This window comes from Phaenicophaeus curvirostris, chromosome 17, assembly GCF_032191515.1.
Source record: "Phaenicophaeus curvirostris isolate KB17595 chromosome 17, BPBGC_Pcur_1.0, whole genome shotgun sequence".
Classification (NCBI taxonomy): Eukaryota; Metazoa; Chordata; class Aves; order Cuculiformes; family Cuculidae; genus Phaenicophaeus; species Phaenicophaeus curvirostris.
In genome coordinates this window covers 989216-1003356 of record NC_091408.1, presented here as the reverse complement: position 1 = coordinate 1003356, position 14141 = coordinate 989216, and the positions used below count along the sequence as shown (strand labels likewise).

At 53.7% G+C, this 14141-nt stretch overlaps 1 protein-coding gene across 1 annotated transcript; it reads left to right on the top strand.

Moving 5' to 3' along the window:
* The first annotated feature begins 2202 nt into the window (after positions 1-2202).
* Positions 2203-13322, top strand: LOC138727981 (T-box-containing protein TBX6L). The gene is made up of 9 exons (XM_069870885.1): positions 2203-2654; positions 5950-6094; positions 7140-7242; positions 7658-7822; positions 8145-8291; positions 8789-8859; positions 9234-9325; positions 10015-10207; positions 10680-13322. The coding sequence occupies exons 1-9, from the start codon at positions 2639-2641 to the stop codon at positions 11104-11106; spliced, it is 1359 nt and encodes a 452-aa protein (XP_069726986.1). The 5' UTR covers positions 2203-2638; the 3' UTR covers positions 11107-13322.
* Positions 13323-14141: the final 819 nt, after the last annotated feature.

Sequence of the window (14141 nt, the reverse complement as noted above, 5' to 3'; positions counted from 1 at the left end):
GCTGTGCGTGTCCCCTCCCCGTGGCGGATCCACTGTCTCCCCCAGCCCTTGCCACCCCTCGGCCTCCAACTTGCCAGTGAATTGTCAGACACCAGCACACTCACCCCTGGCTGCCCAGCGCGAGGGGGCGGCAGGGACAGGCGATGTGCTCAGCTCCCCTCGCCAGGGGTGAATTTCCTGGGGATTTCTCCTTTGCCACATTTTCCAGCAGTAGTAACAAATTCACTTTTTTTTTTTCACTTTTAAAACCTTTCCAGTGCAACTGCAATGGACGGGAGAAAGCTCGCTGTTAACTAGTCATGGGTAATTAATGACTCCACCTTCCCCATCAATCAGCTGGGAAAAGCCAAAAGGATCTGAGTCCTGGGAGCAGATGTGTGTCCTCCAGACTGGCTGATCTGCAGATGGGGTGGCAGCGGGAGGCCAGCTCCTGCCCTTTCAGCAGCAGCAGTAAAGTCATGATCCACGTCCCACGCTCTCAGGTGAAGGCTGAAATTCCCAGTGCTGCTGTTGTGCAGTTCTGTTCTGTGTGGGATGTTGATCCATCTCGCTGCTAGCTCGAATCTGACCCAATTTTTGTTTTTATTTTTCCTTTTAGGGTTCTGATTGCGGTTGTCTTTTCCACTTTCTACAATTAAAATCCTAGCATTAGAGAAGTGGGATGTGGAGGGGGCAGATCTGATGCTGGCTTTCCTTTTTTAGCAGAGCAGAAAAGCATTTCTGCATCCTGTTTTGTTCACGTCTGGTAGTATCTGTGCAAGCACAAGCAGAGGAGATTTGTCCCTGGTACCGCTTTCTGCTGATCCTTTTCCCTTCTGATTTATTTTTCCATTCATGTAATAAATAATCGCCAGTTGAGCCACGAGTTGGTGTTGCTCCTGCACCCGATAGTCTCCTCCGCAGCGGTGCTGCACCTCCACAGCTCTGATGACCCCAGGTTAGCTGAGGGAGAGCAGCCTGTGGTTTTCCAAACCATCCACCAGTTTTAAAAGGATGTTGGGAAGGCTGGATGTAGCCTTCAAAGGTGCCGGCAGCCAGCAAACCATCTCTTGCTATAAAATCCTCCTCAACACTTCTCAGGCTCTCCAACGTGTTTCATTTAAATGCTCTTCCTTGCCCTACTAAGCATTGGCTTTTCTCTCCCTGCCTAGTCCTGGGAGGCCTAAAATTCCATGTACTATTGAAAAGCAGCTGGTCCTCCCTCTGACCAAACTCCTGTGTCCTCTGCGTGTCCTTGCGTTGCCAACTCCAAAAGGCAGTAAAAGCAGAACTAAAGGGATGTTTGGTTAGAGAAACGCTAAATAAATGCAGAATGTTTTGCATGTCAGGCTGAAAATTAGATGTGCTAGTAACATCGCTGAGAAAACAAGCATTTGTGTTCTTGGGAGCAAATCTAGACTCTGGATCCCTGCAGCCCTTGGAGCGAGCAGCACAGGATCCCACCGCGGCCCATGGAGCCCCCGCCCTGGCTCTCCTGGGCTGGCTCATCTTTGAGCTCAGGTGTTTGAGGCCATTTCTGCACAGGGGTGTCCAGGGACAGTGGCTCTTTGTGCCCTGAAGCACCAGACTTGATTGCTGTCTCTTAGCACTTGTAAGCACTGGTAAGTACAAAAGCTAATGGTCACACTTGCAGAATAAACTAATTAAGGGAAAATGCTCGAGTCCTTCGGGTTCTGCTCAGCCTTCAGCAAGAGCAGAGCCTTGGACAAAGCCCAAACCCGGGGTCTGATCCCGGGGAGACTCCTGGACCACTTGCACGGCCCTGGGAGGTGCGGGGCAGGAGTGGGAGTGCGCCAACGGTGCACGGGGTCACTGGGCAGGGGCTGCTTTCCCTCGAGAAGCTACACTGAAAGGCCCTGAGTGAGGAGCAGCCTTGGTTCTGAGCTCCAGAGCTGGCGTGATGGAGCGAGGACCCAGCTGGAGAGGAACAGCGCGGGAGGAAAATTAACTGAGCGGTTAAATGAGTGCGGGGATCGGGTAGGTGAGTCGTGTTCCACCATCACCTCTGGCAGGGAATGAGTGCGGCAGCTTCCCAGTTGTGAGGGCAAACCTCACCACAGGCTGTGGGCAACCAGCTCGATGCCGTCCTGACATCAGGAGTGTGAGGGTTCTGTGCTCTGGTGAGAAAACTGGATCAAATCCTTGGAACGGCCAGAGGGAATCCTTTCCTGCTTGCTGTTGGAGGGATTTTTTATTTGGTAGGTAAGCCCTCAGCTGACGGTTTTGCTCTTGTCTCTATTTGTTTAGCAGTACGTTAGCAGTAAATCAAGGTGCATTTCCCCTGTAGGGTTTCCTGTATGTCAAAGCCATGTTAATTCTCTTTGATTTTCTTCCCTCAGCCCCAGCCATCGCTGCAGATCCTTCCTCTCTTTGTCCCTGTGGACATCAAAGGCTCAGGGGGGGACAGCCCTGGCAGAAGCTCCTCCCTGCTCATTAGGCTCCATAAAGCAGGGACTCACCTTGGCTGGCCTGGGCTGCATCCTCATCGCACTCTTGACACTGGAGCTGGGAGGGCAGGGCTGTTCCTGGCCTCGGGAGTCAGACCTGCTTTGGAACTGGACTATTTCAGCTCCCCTCGCAAGAACTCTGGTGGCTCTCTCGGCCGTGCGAGTTCCTGGACTCCACAGTACATGGAAAAATGCAAGCGCTACCAGGTCAGTAAGGGACTCCGTCCTTCTCCGTATTGCGCAGAGAGATCTAAGGCTCACGCCAAGAGCGTGTGGTCATTTTAGAAAGGGAACAAGTGCTCCTGAAGGGTTACCAGCATTTATAGCGTGTGCGTGGCTGGATTTCTAAAATGTGTGGATTTTTTTAAGGAATAGTCAAGGAATTGTGATTTTGAGTCTTCTTTGAGCCTTGGAGGACCTTTCATGAGGCAGCAAAGGTTTACTCACAGTTGTGCCCCTAACTCCCTTATCTGTAGCCCCTTGTGCACTGTGATGGGTCACCAAGGGACAGCGATGGTGTTTGTGTCTGCAAAGTTCCCTCAGGCTGAGGCCAGGGAAGGGCTACGAGTGCTTTTATGTTGCTGAGGACAGTTCTGGTCCAAACTCTCTGCTTTCATCCGTCCTTGTCTTTTTTCTGCCCTGTAAGAGGATAAAGCCCAGGCAGATATTGCCCACCAATACCAGTGTCCATGCCCACACACGATGCTTTTCTGATTTCTTTAGGGTTTATTTATATTTTTCTCTGATAGTCCTTCCCAGAGCACAGGGTTCGCCTCTCCTGTGCGGGGTGTGATCAACTGGGGCACGGTGACGGACACGCTTCAGGAAACCCAGGGCCAGACCAGCGGTTCTGTTTGTCAGAGCAGCCGACCCCGGAACGCAGCCCTGGGCTTCACTCCGCAGAGAAGGAAGAGGCTGTGGACCCGCTTTGGGTACAGCTCACGGAGCCGTTCGAGGCGCTGGCTGTTCTCAGCCCCTTTCTCTGCCTCTGCACTCTGTTGTTTCATTAAGAAGCAAAATCCATGTGCAATGACTCTGGTAACTCCCCCTTCTCTGCTGTTTGGGTTTCCATGAAGCCGTCCACGCTGTGTTGGACTGATTCACGCTGGTTGCTGCCACTGCAAGAGAATTTGGACTTGAAAAGCAGAAGAGCAACAGTAAAAAAGCGCAGTGTGTGTTATGGAATCGTATCGTGTTGGTGGTTCCAGCTATTGCTGAAGGCACCTCTATTCCTGGGCTGCTCCTGGTGGGTGACCTCGCGGCGGGAATGTTCCCGGTGGCGGCTGGGGGCACCTGGGAGGAGAAACTGTTGGACCTACAGACACGTGGTGCTTTTGTAATTAGCAAAAGGCTTTTGGGTTCTGCGAAATGAGGTTCCCCGAGAGGGTCGGGGGGTTCTACTGACATTTATATGGCCAGAGAACAAGGGGGCTTGGTTACTGGCAAGCTGAATCTCTTGGGTTGCTGCATGTGTTGATGTGGACACTGGGTAGCTCTTGGTGTTAGACTTCTTCACTCAGAAGATAACAGCAACAAACATAACAAGAACTGATTTTAGTGAAGGCACCAAGCATACCTTTCGCTTTCTTGGAGTTGTCCCGGTATTGCATCCGTCTATCCTTTCTATCTATCTATCCATTCTATCTATCTATAATATATCCATCTATCGTGTATATTTTGAGAAGGCTGCAACAAATTTTCTGACATCCTAGTGGTGTCTCAGTAACTGAGAATTAATTGAGGGGCTGCTTTCTGTGAGTGGGTGGTACTGCAGCATCTTCTGCCCAAAGATCTTACAGCCCTGCACGCGTTACTGGATTGACTCGCATTTCTTTTCCTCTCCTTTCCATCTCCAAGACAGTAAAAAGAACATCCAGCCTGTTCCAGGTGCAGAAACCTAGGGATGAGCTGCTTGCAATTGTATGAGGACTTTAAAACCAGGCATGGAATAGATAGAAGATCTTAGTTTTCAGTACCTTTATAGCAGATATCCTCTGTTCCAACCCCATCTTGGCATAAAGAACATGGTTTAAAATGTGCCATGTGCGGTGTTACCACCACAATGATCATAATAATACTTTTTTAAAAAAAATAGAACTAAAATCATTGGGAAATACTTCAAATTGTTTCAAATAATACTTAAAATATAAAGGGAGTTACGCAGAAGGGGAAGCAATAGAAGCACAGCTCTGGAAAGTCCATTCAGCGGTTGGACACCTCGCCACAAACCTCTCTGTGCTGTGGTTCCACCGCAGGGCCTTGGGGGGAGATGCGTGTGGGCCTTGGCGTTGGTGACACACGGACCCGCGAGAGCCGGCGGTGCCTGGCAAGGCGGCCTTTGCCCCGAGCCCCGCCTGGGACAAACGGCTCCCCTGGCGCAGACTCCGGCTGGAGCCGACGACCAGTGGCTGCAGGTGGCTGCGTGGTGGCAGCGAGCTCCCGCAGGCTGTGAACGTCCCGTTTCGCACAAACCCTGCAGGGCGACGGGCATCGGTGCCAGTTCAAGTCACTGCTGCAGCGTTCGCTGTCGCCTGCAGCGCGCAGTGCGTTGTGGATTCGTTTTGGTGAAAAACAGGCTATAGCATCAGCCTTTGCTTTTTAATTCCCTAGTGAACTCCTTTCACCTCAAGCCCCCCTCAGGGAGCCTCCCGGTCTCGTTTAATGCTGTTGGAATTCCCTTACCAAAATGTTAATTGTAAAATTCACACAGGGAAGGAGCTTGCATCTGTCTGGCTCCTCACAATCTGTTTGCATGTGTTTGTGACTGGATGGCTCCGGTGGGAAACCGGCCCGATTTTATTGTAACCCCTTTGGATCCGTGCGCTGCGCGGAGCTCCCGATCGCATCGTCTCGTGGCAGCTTTCATGTCTTTGCAAGAGGATATGGGGGAAGCTTTAGTAAGAAGATGTTAACAGGCTAATCTTGGCGAGCAAACCAGGTGTCACTTCTTAGCCAGTTCATTAATGTTGGATCAAAGCAGGAAAAAGGGTAGAGGGTATTTTTTTTTTTAAATGCCTAAAGACCTTTACAAATGGACTGAATTCCATTTAACTGTTTTTCGCTCCCTCACACTGTGGGAAGAGCCCTCAGACTCACGCTGGGCTGGTTTGTGCAGAGATGTCGCTTTCTGAAGAAAAGCTAACTTTTCTGGAAACAGGCATCTGCTCTTCATGCTGCTTTTTTCAAAAACATCGCTCAGGGAAGCTGCAGCAGGGTGAAAATTGCCCTGTTTCGATGCGCTCTGGGTAGGAAGCGCTCAGGCTGAGTGGCAGAGCAGGCTCCCTCTTTCCCGGGCAGCGTGCGTGGCCGATCACGCGTCACCCTGCGGAGTGGCCGGAGGGCACGGAGCGAGGGCGGCGTGGGGGCAGCTCCCTGCACCCGGGGGAGCCGGGAAGGCTGGTCTGGGTGCTGCAGCTCAGCGCTCCGGCCCTGCGCACCAGAGCCTGCTTCCCGACGGCTCCTGCCCTGCCTGGCTGACGTTGCCGTTTGTCTCTTCCCGCAGACGTGAAAGCGCCGTGTGAGGCAGTGCCTTCCCCCAGCCTGGAGCCCTACCCGCAGAGCTCCATTGTGGTCACCCTCGAGGACATGGCCCTCTGGATGAAGTTCCATCAGATAGGAACGGAGATGATCATCACCAAATCCGGCAGGTGAGGCGGCAGCGCAGCTGCCCATATCGCACCCTTCCAGGCTGCTAATGACATCGCCCGAGTGCTCCTTTTTGGAATGGTGGCCCTTAGACTACTTTTTTAGCCAATTATGTGCGTGTCCCTGCCTCTGGAAGAAGAGTCGCACTTTCAGGATGTCAGAAAAATCCAAACTGAAGTGCAAAAGGTCACCGTGGGGCTGATGTGCCGAGAAAACTTCTGTGCTCTTATCTCAGCACTCATCACTGATGTCCTTCCTGGCTGTGGGGCTGCTCTGGAAAGAGCCCTGGGCTTCCTTTGCCTCGGTCACCGGCAGCAGCTGATCAGTAAATAGCTGGGTTTGAGTTCACGTTTGCAGCCGGGAACGGGGTGTAGAGGCTGCAAACATGAACGGGGTGTAGAGCATTAACGGTCTGTGTGCGGCTGCTCGAGCGTTTAGATGAGTCACACGCTGTGGGGCTCACGGGGAAAGAACATGGAATTGTGAAATTGCAAGGTATTGTGTCAAAGCTGCTGGGAGCTAAGATGATGCCTTTGGGCAGGACAGGAAGTGTTAAAGATTTTTTGCAGAGTCGAAAGATGAAAGTGGTGGCAGGGAGTGCTGGAACAGAAAGCTAGATGTGCTCGTAGGTGACAGCACGTGTTCTACCCCTGCTCTGATCTCTCCAGGTCCACAGTAGCTGCATAAGGCTGGGAACTACGTGCAGATTCCAAACGATTTATTTTTAAGTTCCCCACAGTTGTGTTACCAGAATTGGAAGAACAAAGGCAGTACGGGTGCCAGGCCATCAGCAGCCGCTGCCCTGTTAGTGCCCGTCCCCCCCAGGCGCAGGGTTAGACGGTTTTTCACTGAGCCAGTAAACACGTCCGGTGCCTGGGCTCTAGGATCGCTGCTGCCTGGGCTCTAGGATCGCTGCTGCCTGGGCTCTAGGATCGCTGCTGCCTGAGCTCTGTGTGCCAGTGGGTAACCGTGACCCGCAGCCTGAGCGCTGGGCAATTTCCACGTCACAGAGAAATCCTTCTACCATGTATTTCACTTCTCCTTCAGGCGAATGTTTCCTCAGTGCAAAATCAAAGTCTCCGGCTTAATCCCATATGCCAAGTACCTCATGCTCGTAGATTTTGTTCCAATGGACAACTTCAGGTACAAGGTAAGTACTTTAAATAATAGAAGTTACGCTGTTCTTCCATCTTCATTTGAGACAGATTAATCGTTAGACCCAGCTGATCAATTCGCTTTTCCCGAGTTCAGAAGTAATTGGTAGATTTTATGCCTCTCTGGAGTTATTTGTCAGGTTTGCCTGGGGAGCAGCTGGAAAGGTAACGGATTTTCATTGCGAGCAGTGCAGTGTCAAGCATGATCAGAGTCAGACTTCTCTGAGAGCCATTGGGAGAAAGAGAAGAAAAATGAGGCCTAAATTTGGAGCTGTTTTGATAACATGAGCATAGCTTATAAGAGAGAATCTGCTTCAGAGGAGCCACTAAATCAACAGTGGAGCAAAGTTGCTGGGGTTTACCTGTAATGATTCTTCTTTAAACTCTAGATTTCCATCTTTCCCTTCACAGTGGAATAAAGATCAATGGGAAGTTGCTGGAAAAGCAGAGCCGCAGCTCCCTTGTCGCACCTACGTCCACCCCGATTCCCCAGCTCCTGGCAGCCACTGGATGAAAGAACCCGTCTCCTTCCAGAAACTGAAGCTCACCAACAACACTCTGGATCAACACGGGCACGTAGGTTGTGACCGGCCTTTGCGCTGGGCTCCCCTGGAGTTCAGTGCAGGTGGATAAGGAGGGAAATAAGTTAGAATTGTGAGAAATTAGATTGTGTGGAAAACAAAACCTGTCCAAGTGCCCCCTGTCCCTTGTCCAGCACAGCCGCTGTGCTCTCCAGCGTCCTGCGAGGCACATTTTTAGGCTGTGTGTGCAGAGGCTCGGTGGAGGCACCAGCATCCTGGTCTGACAAGGGTGTCCCAGGAGCCTCCACACGAGACTGCCCCGTGTGTTGGCTGCGGTTGCACGTGGAAACTTACTTCTTTATCTGCCTCTGTGCCAGATCATCCTCCACTCCATGCACCGTTACAAGCCTCGCTTCCACATCGTGCAGGCCGATGACCTCTTCAGCGTCCGCTGGAGCATCTTCCAGGTCTTCAGCTTCCCTGAAACTGTCTTCATTTCTGTGACTGCCTACCAGAACGAGCAGGTACCGTGTGCAAGTGCTGCCCTCGGGCATGATGCAAAATACTTTGTCTTTAGTGATGTTGTAGAGGAAGGAGTCTTCTTCCAAGCTGGTCACCCTGGATGCCTGTGATGGGGAGCGGAAAGAAATGGGCACGTTGTGGTTTCTTTGGAAAACATCTGCCCTGGGGTGAGATGGATCACGCACCCTAATTGCACTCAGTGCGCTGGCAGTGAATAACAGGACCTGAAATGCAGTAAAACGTATGGGCAAAAGTCCAGTGATGGACGCTGACCCTGTTTGTGTGTTGCTCCAGTCAGGTGAATCCCACACAAGGTCTCCTTTGTGTGCCAGTTCCTAATCAATAGCAGGAGCTGTGGAGAAAGCTCTGATGCTGGGGCAGGGAATGTGCCCAGAACCCTCGGGCAAGCTGTGGGGACAAGTACTGAGGAGAAGGTCTTGAAACAGTAAAGAACCCAACCGGTCATCAGGATATTGAGTCTTGTTCCTTTCATTTTAAGATTACAAAGCTCAAGATTGACAACAACCCGTTTGCTAAAGGTTTCCGCGAGCATGGGAAGAACACTCGAAGGTAAACTGTTTTTTCGCCTTTATTTGTTCATAACTGAAGTTCATTTGTGAATTCTACCCGAGGCCATTGAGCAGAACCATACCCGCAGGCCGTGCAGAGCCTGCAGCACCTCTGCCTTCTTGGGTGCCCGACACTGAGTGAGCCCCGGGCCCACGGGGCGAGGGCTCTGGCAGCAGCCGGGGGTGCCTGGCGGAAGCGCTGACCCTGCATGCCAAGCGTGTTCCCCCAGGGCCGCTTCGCTAGGAGAGCGTCAGTCAGTGAATGTCGGGTTCTCCCCGTCTCCTTGGCTTCCCAAGCTCGTGCAGCATCCCTTGCACGTTTATCTCGGCACAAAGGTTACACGCAAGCTACCCCCATGTTTTGTTCCGTTGCAGGGAAGGACGAGCCAAGTGCCAGAAGCCCAGTCCAGCCAAGGGCCAGAAGAGGAAGCTGCTGGAGGAGAAGGAGTCCGGAGCTGAGGAACGTGGTAATATTGATCACGGCAACCCCAGGGGATTGGTTCCAAACAGCGCCCCGGCCATGGGAAGGGAAGGAGGCAGCAACGTAGCCTTTTCTGTGGGGGGAACAGCCTGGGAGTGCCTACAGAGCGCTGGGCATGGCTTTGAGTCTCTGACTGAGGGCATGAGCCCCAGCAGCCCTCGTGCGAGGCGCTTATTGTTACAGACCAGTGCGGCTCTCTCGCCAGGCCCCAGCCCAGCTGCGCTTTGTGTCTGGGTGTGATCGCAGGCTGTGCTTTCAGAACATTTCTCTTAACAGCGATGAGCCTGCTGTATCCCCCGTTCCTGCTGCGTTGGTTCTTGGGGGCGCAGTTGTGTCAGCGGCGCTGTTTGTGCAGCGGGGCTTGGGGCAGATGAGGGAACTGGTACCATTAAAAGAGCTCTTTACTCTCTCTGTTAGGTTGTTTTTAAGCTCAGTCATTCCTTGCTGCAGTTCACGGTGCTGCTCGCGATAGCACAGCTGAGGAGAGAGGGCAGGGCAGGACCTCACACCAGAACAAAGCCGCAGCCCTTTGGGCAGCGTGATTGCAGAGGAGGTGTCGGTGTGTCCTTCCACCGTCCTTGGTTAACGCAGCTGCCAGCAGACCCCTGTGAGCTCTGTCTTGCTCTTGTCCCTTATCATTTTTTCGCATTCTTTGTTTTCCCTGCTGTGAGTCAGATTTTGAGAAAGAGGAGACTGTGGATGTGAAGGAGGAGAGTAACCCCGTGGTGGTCAGCAGTGGATTCCCCTTCTGGGTCGTGGAGCAGAACGGCAGCCAGGCCTTTGCCGCAGCGTCGCCGGTGCCGGCTGAGCAGCGGGAGGGGGCGGCCAGGGAGCAGCAAGTGCCCACACCGTCCTACCAGACGTATCGGTGAGTGTCCAAAGCCACCTTTCACTGATTCTCCTCCTCTCACTGATTTTCCTCCTCTCCTACTGGGTATGTCCTAAGGAAAAGAGCTGGTGGGAGCGAGGAAGGTTGCCTTTCTGTGGGACAGAAACCTGAGCGGGAGGTGCTGGGTTAGTGTGGAGAACACTCCTCAACAAAACCTTTTTGTGGCCGGTGATTTCCTCCCCCCACCCCTCCTTTTTGTTGCAAGTTCAGGCATGAGTTCTAGTGAGCCCAGACCAGAATTAGAAGTGTTAACCTTCCCTGGCGTTTTGTTTTCCTGTGTGAGAGGCTTGGGCCAAACCCTGCACTGGCAGTGAGATGAAGCGGCAGGCCAGGGGAAGAGGGCGTGATGCTAAGAGATCGTCTGCCTTTCCCTGGGGGGTCAGTGTGGGGGTTCGCTGGTTTTCCGCTGCAGTAGGTCTGACCAGCTCTCCTCTCTGCCCTCGGGGCTCAGGTTCCATGAAGCCGGGGACAGCCAGCAGCTTCCCACCCGCGACACCACAACCTTGAATGATTTCCGGGCAAGGTGCCACCCCTTGGATCTCGCCACGGTGCCCGAGCACGACTCCAAACAGCTCCCAGAGGGCTTCGCCAACCTGCCTCCACTGCCCCCACCTCTGCCTCCTCCCCAGGACTACACGGGAGTGGTGAACATGGCTCTAGACTCTGTCGGGAAACCCGCGGCCCGGGCGCCCGTGTACAGTCCCTACGGCACCGAGCAAGGGCTGGGCCAGTGGATGGTGCCTCCCCACAGCCAGTACAGAGCCGTGAGCTACTCGGCCTTCTCCACGGAGTACAACGCCCAGGGGGCTCCGGGACACGCGCACGGGACCATGGCAGAGTGGAGCCAGTACCCGCTGTTCCCCTACGCCTGCTGGTGAGCGGGGAGACCCTTCCCAGTGAAAAAACTGAAAGAACATTGTAGATTTGAACAGATTTGCTCTGGGCGGTGACCTCTTGAAGCCTTGCCTGCACAAGGCAAAGAGCTATTGCTGCAAGTGGTAGCGTGGGACACCTTCACTTCCTTGTCTCCTTGCACAACCCACCGTATTTCACAAGCAATTATGAAACCGGCAGCTGCCCCAGCTCTGCCAGTGCGGGTCTGGCTGAATCCATGTGTTCTGCAGTGCTTTTTTCCCAGCAGGAGTAGGAAAATGGAGGAACTGAGAGAGCAGGATTTAAAGAGCTGCTCAGCTTTCAGTCCCAGGCTTTTGCACCCCACCTTCGGCAGTTGCCAGAATCCCTTCCTCCCAGGACTTGTGTGCAAGGGGGCTGGGGAGTTTCCGTAAGCGGTGTGGGTGGCCAATAAGCTGTAGAGACTTGAGCAAAACGAGCAATCTCATTGCCCATGTGAGCAGTTCTCTCACTAGGTGTAGTCGGACTAAAGCTAGAGCCTTGCTTTTCCTCCCGCAGCATAAGAGAGTGAAACATGTAGCGATGCGTGTGTGTCTGGAGCACAGCGGTGAGTCGTGCAGGCAGGGAAGTGTTTGTCGCATGCAGAAGAAGGCTGTGCTGTGGCTGCGTGTCCCCTGTGCCCGTCCCTCTTTGGTCACCCACGATTCGCAGTCAGTGACATGCGCTGCTTTCTGTGGGTGGTGGAAGGAGGTTGTTCACAATGTGGGGGCTGTTCTGGGTGTTTCTAAAGCCCCGGGGCCGTCGGAAATGGTTCCACGAACAGCAGTGCTGGCTTTGTCACTCCGACCTCTTCCTTTTGAGGGAAAGGAAATCTCTCACTGTGAACTTCTTCCTTGTTCCACCCCCTGCCACCCTGGGGAGTACAACTCACCGTTGTGGTTGCTGTGCCGCACTCTAGCGAGCTCTGCCAAGTTCTCCCCAGCCCTGCCAGCGCGCCCCCGCTGTGGTTAACACCCCGCAGGCACTGAGCTGCCTCGTGGTGTGCTCAGCACCCAAAGTCATCTCACCACTGCCTGGGAGTCTGAAGGGTTCTGCTTCCATGTTTTGTTATCAGAGCAGTTTCACCTCCCTTACGGCTGCGATCCCATCGTGCAGGAGCTGCGCTGCCCACCACCTCGTGCAGAGGAGTGTTTGATCTTCATCTTGGGAGGGGGCGGCATCCCTGTCTGCCCAAGCGGCAGAATGGCCCTGGCAGTGGGGTCTTGAGGGGCTCTGTGCTTCTCAGGGAGGACAAACAAGTTCCTAGGTGTTATTTAGGGAATGTTTTCTCGTTAATGCTTTAAATAAATGGCTGCGTGGTCAGAGCAGACCTGGGTGAGTTTGTGACAACTGGTGCGTCAGGACCATGTGTGGGGACTGTTTTCCCCTCTTTGAAATCAGATGGGAAGGCGGGTTAAGGAGTTTGGTGCCTGGAGCCCAATGGGTGGGGACCCTGGGGGCACCAGGCAGTCCTGGGACCCCAGCGTGATCACCGCCCGTGCAGTGCTGACAAGACAACAGCACAGTGCCTCGCCCACAGGCTGCTTGGTAGAGCCATTTCTTTCTCTTTGAGATGGGGTTGTGTTTCCCTCCGTCACCGGGTGCTGAGGATGAAAGCCTTGCTGCGGTGTGAGTGCGGTGAGCTGGGCAGCACAGGGGAGCTCCTGTGCAAACACTGGTGTCCTGAGCTTCGTTCCAAGCGCGGCAGAGCTGGTTTGGCAGGCGGCTCTGCAACGGGGCAAAAGGCTCAGCCTTATGCCTAGGGAGTGCCAGTAATCGCTCACCAGCCTTCTGTTGGAACAAGACTCCTTGCCAGGTTCGGTGACTCATCTAGTTTGTTAGAGGGGTGCCTGTGCTCGTTAGAGGGGTGCCTGTGCTCGTTAGAGGGGTGCCTGTGCTCATTAGAGGGGTGCCTGCGCTTTCCTCACTGAGATCTCTGGGTTGAGGCTGCAGCTGCCTGGCTCGAGGAGCCGCTGGAAATGCTGCCGTAGGTGCGTGATCTGGGCTGCGCTGCCGCCTCTGCCCTTTGAGCTCCCACTGCCTTGTTTTCTCCAGCCATGGCGTTTGAAAGTCTGTTTGAGCTCGACTGAAAAGCTGTTTTTGCACGTATGTGAGATAATGTGATGCCTCTCTGACAGCTTCAATAAAGGGCAATGAGACATATGGAAGGCTGGCCATGAAGAGCAATAAAATAAAGGCTGAAGTGTGGGGTTTGTGCATCTCTTCCAAGCACACCAGTGGCTCCACTTTAGTCCTGGTACCTGGGGCCAGTCTGTACATGTGTGGCACACACTGTTGATCTTTGTTTGTTGTTCTCCAAAGCGTGTTCCAGGAGCCCCAGGTTATCTGCTTGCCTTGCTAGGTGTGACTCAGACTCTTGCACGAATTCTTTGCAGCAAACTGTTTATTTTCTCTGGGTTTTCTGTTCCTCTCCTGCAGAGGAGTTACATAAGGATGAGGGCAAATGGACTATAAATGGGATCCAAGGAAATTTCCTTTGGGAAATAAAGATCCTAGTTTATTTTGGTTTCTCCTACTGGTTTTTGCAGCCTTAAGCCTCCCCTGACACTGCTTCAGTGCAGATGGGAATGGCAGAAAAATGCTTTCCTGCCGGCACTGCAGTTCTTGCAGAAACAGCCGCATCCTGGCAAGCGGCCGCAGGCTCAGGAGAGGCGCTTGGCGCTGCTCCCCTGCAGCGTGGCAAAGCGCTCCCCTCTTCCCACGCCTCGCAGAAGGCACGGCAAGCGCAGTGCGGCCCCGTGCTTGTACCCGCCCAGTCACCCTCGGGCTCTGCAGAAGGAACTACCAGCTGGTTTCAGCAAGAGCGGGTCTGATTTCTGGGAGCTGGAGGAGAGAGATTTGCTCTTTTGCTCAAACCCAAGCTCGCTGTCTGATGCCATTGGATCAGCATCCTCGGCCCGGCAGTGCCCAGAGCATGTGGGTCTCACTGGCACCTCCTGCGGCGCCCGGCGCTGGCAGCGAGTCCTCGCGCACACGGTGCGGGGCAGGAGGGCCCAGGTGG